The following is a 2,079-nucleotide window of genomic DNA, read 5'->3' on the forward strand; positions in this document are numbered from 1 at the left end:
GGGCCACCAGAGAAGTCCCTGAAACAGTATAATTTTATTATTTACACTATGATATGTTAACTTGCAGGGAACACATAGGTAAACATACTTAAGTACTATCCAACTATACGACGTATGAGTAATTGAGGCAAATTTCTGTATCTGATTTTATTCAAGAACACAAAAAATAGATAACAAATCATTTTTATCAACTGATATCTCCAAAACAAATTCAACAATCAAATTCAATGAGCAGTATCCCATTTATTCAAGTTTTTCTTATATTATATAGGAATGCATTGTTTAACATGACTTACTGGATTTTCCATTTATTATTCTTTTAGACAGTTCCTTTTGTTTCACAGATAGTAAACACTCTGCAAAGCAGAATAATTCCATATCTCCAGTTTCTCATTGCCTGTTAATTTATGCCTGAGAAGAGTTCTCTAGACTTCTTCAAGTCATTGACTCCTTGAAATCACCCTCCTCAAGGCCCTCTTTACTTCCTTGTTCCTCAAAGTATAGATCAGTGGATTTAGCACAGGAGTGACCCCATTGTACATAAGGGCACTGATCTGATCCTGGTCCATGGAGCTACTTGAGGCAGGATGAATGTAAACAAAAACACCAGGGACGTGGAAAAGAACAACTACCACGAAGTGGGAGGCACACGTAGACAGTGCTTTACGAAGCATTCTGCAAGAATGGGTCTTGAAGAAAAGATAGATAATAATATAGAAATAGGACAGGAATGTTAGAAAGCATGCACCTGTGGCAATTGTACCTGTGACATTATTGACCAGCCACCAGTTGAGCTCAGTGTTCCCACAGGCCAACTTGAGCAATGGCTTAACATCACAGAAGAAGTGATTAATCTGGTTGGAATCACAGAAGTTTAAGCGTGAGGTCATTACTGAGTGCAGCAGGGCATGGAAAAAACCAATGATCCAGACAGTGACAGCCATCTGGATACAGACTTGATGATTCATGATAAGAGTATAATGAAGTGGTTTGCAGATGGCCACAAAGCGGTCAAAGCCCATCACGGCCAGCAACATGGCCTCTGTGCTGCCCATGAAGTGAAAGAAATGAAGCTGGCTTATGCAGCCCAAGAAAGAAATTGCTTTGTGTGTAGAGAGGAAGTTCTCCAGCATCTTTGGCAGACTCACTGTGGAGAAGCAGATATCTATACATGCCAGGTTTCCCAGGAAAAAATACATAGGAGAATGGAGTCTTGGATCAGAGGTGACAACCATCAGGATGGCTCCATTCCCAGCCACATTGACAATGTAAATTGCAAGGAAAACCACAAAGAGAACAGGCTGCAGTACTTGGATGTCTGTCACTGGCAGGAGGAGAAATTCAGTGACCGATGTTCGATTCAGCATCACTTGAAAGAAAAGACAAAATAACATGGAATGTGATCTCTGATGGGGACCGGAGTCCTCCTGCTGAGAATTTTCTCACCCAGACAATAATATTTTGAGATAGAGAGCATTGCTGTTTAAATAGTCCCAGCATCACAGGTTGTACAATATTTGGACCACTAGATTATTAAATATTGAAGTTACATGGTGTTTGTGGACTGTTACTCAAACACTTTTTAAAAATTAGATTTATCAATATTTTTCTTTCTTCCAGGGATTCAGAGCATGTTGCCAGCCTACCCTCTTCTCTAATAACACTTGTGTTTTATCATCCTAAGATCTAACAGAGAGTCGATTTTTAAATAGTCCACTACGCTGCTTTTTCTTAACAAAGTAAGAACTCATTTGACTTACTTAAGATAAATAAACAAAGACAGAACAGTAAGAGCTCTAAGGAAACTGAAATAGAGATGCAAACTATGGAATGCTTTCTGTAAAAAGGAAACATTTTAAGTTTGGGAAATCCTTGAAAGGAAAAGAAAAAGATTTGATGTGACTAGAATTAAAAAGTGAATTCAGTAGGGAACATTTCTAGCAATCCCATGGGATTCTCACCCTTATAGCTAGAAAAAATTTTGAGTAAATATCTAACCATTATTTCAGCTTTATTGAAGGCTGGCTTCCAGGTATTCAGAGTAGCTTTCCTTGATAACCATGTATGGTTTTATATTAT

The 2,079-nt window shown here is 38.3% G+C and overlaps 1 protein-coding gene across 1 annotated transcript; it reads right to left on the reverse strand.

Moving 5' to 3' along the window:
* Nucleotides 1–440: 440 nt before the first annotated feature.
* Nucleotides 441–1,394, reverse strand: OR12D23 (olfactory receptor family 12 subfamily D member 23). The gene has a single exon (NM_001390222.1). It carries the CDS (start codon nucleotides 1,392–1,394, stop codon nucleotides 441–443), a length of 954 nt encoding a protein of 317 aa, NP_001377151.1.
* Between the last annotated feature and the right edge of the window lie 685 nt (nucleotides 1,395–2,079).

Source organism: Bos taurus, chromosome 23, assembly GCF_002263795.3.
Source record: "Bos taurus isolate L1 Dominette 01449 registration number 42190680 breed Hereford chromosome 23, ARS-UCD2.0, whole genome shotgun sequence".
Classification (NCBI taxonomy): domain Eukaryota; kingdom Metazoa; phylum Chordata; class Mammalia; order Artiodactyla; family Bovidae; genus Bos; species Bos taurus.

Excerpts from the sequence above, each read along its gene's own strand:
- OR12D23 (NM_001390222.1), bottom strand. The coding sequence starts at position 1,394 with ATGTTATTTTGTCTTTTCTTTCAAGTGATGCTGAATCGAACATCGGTC.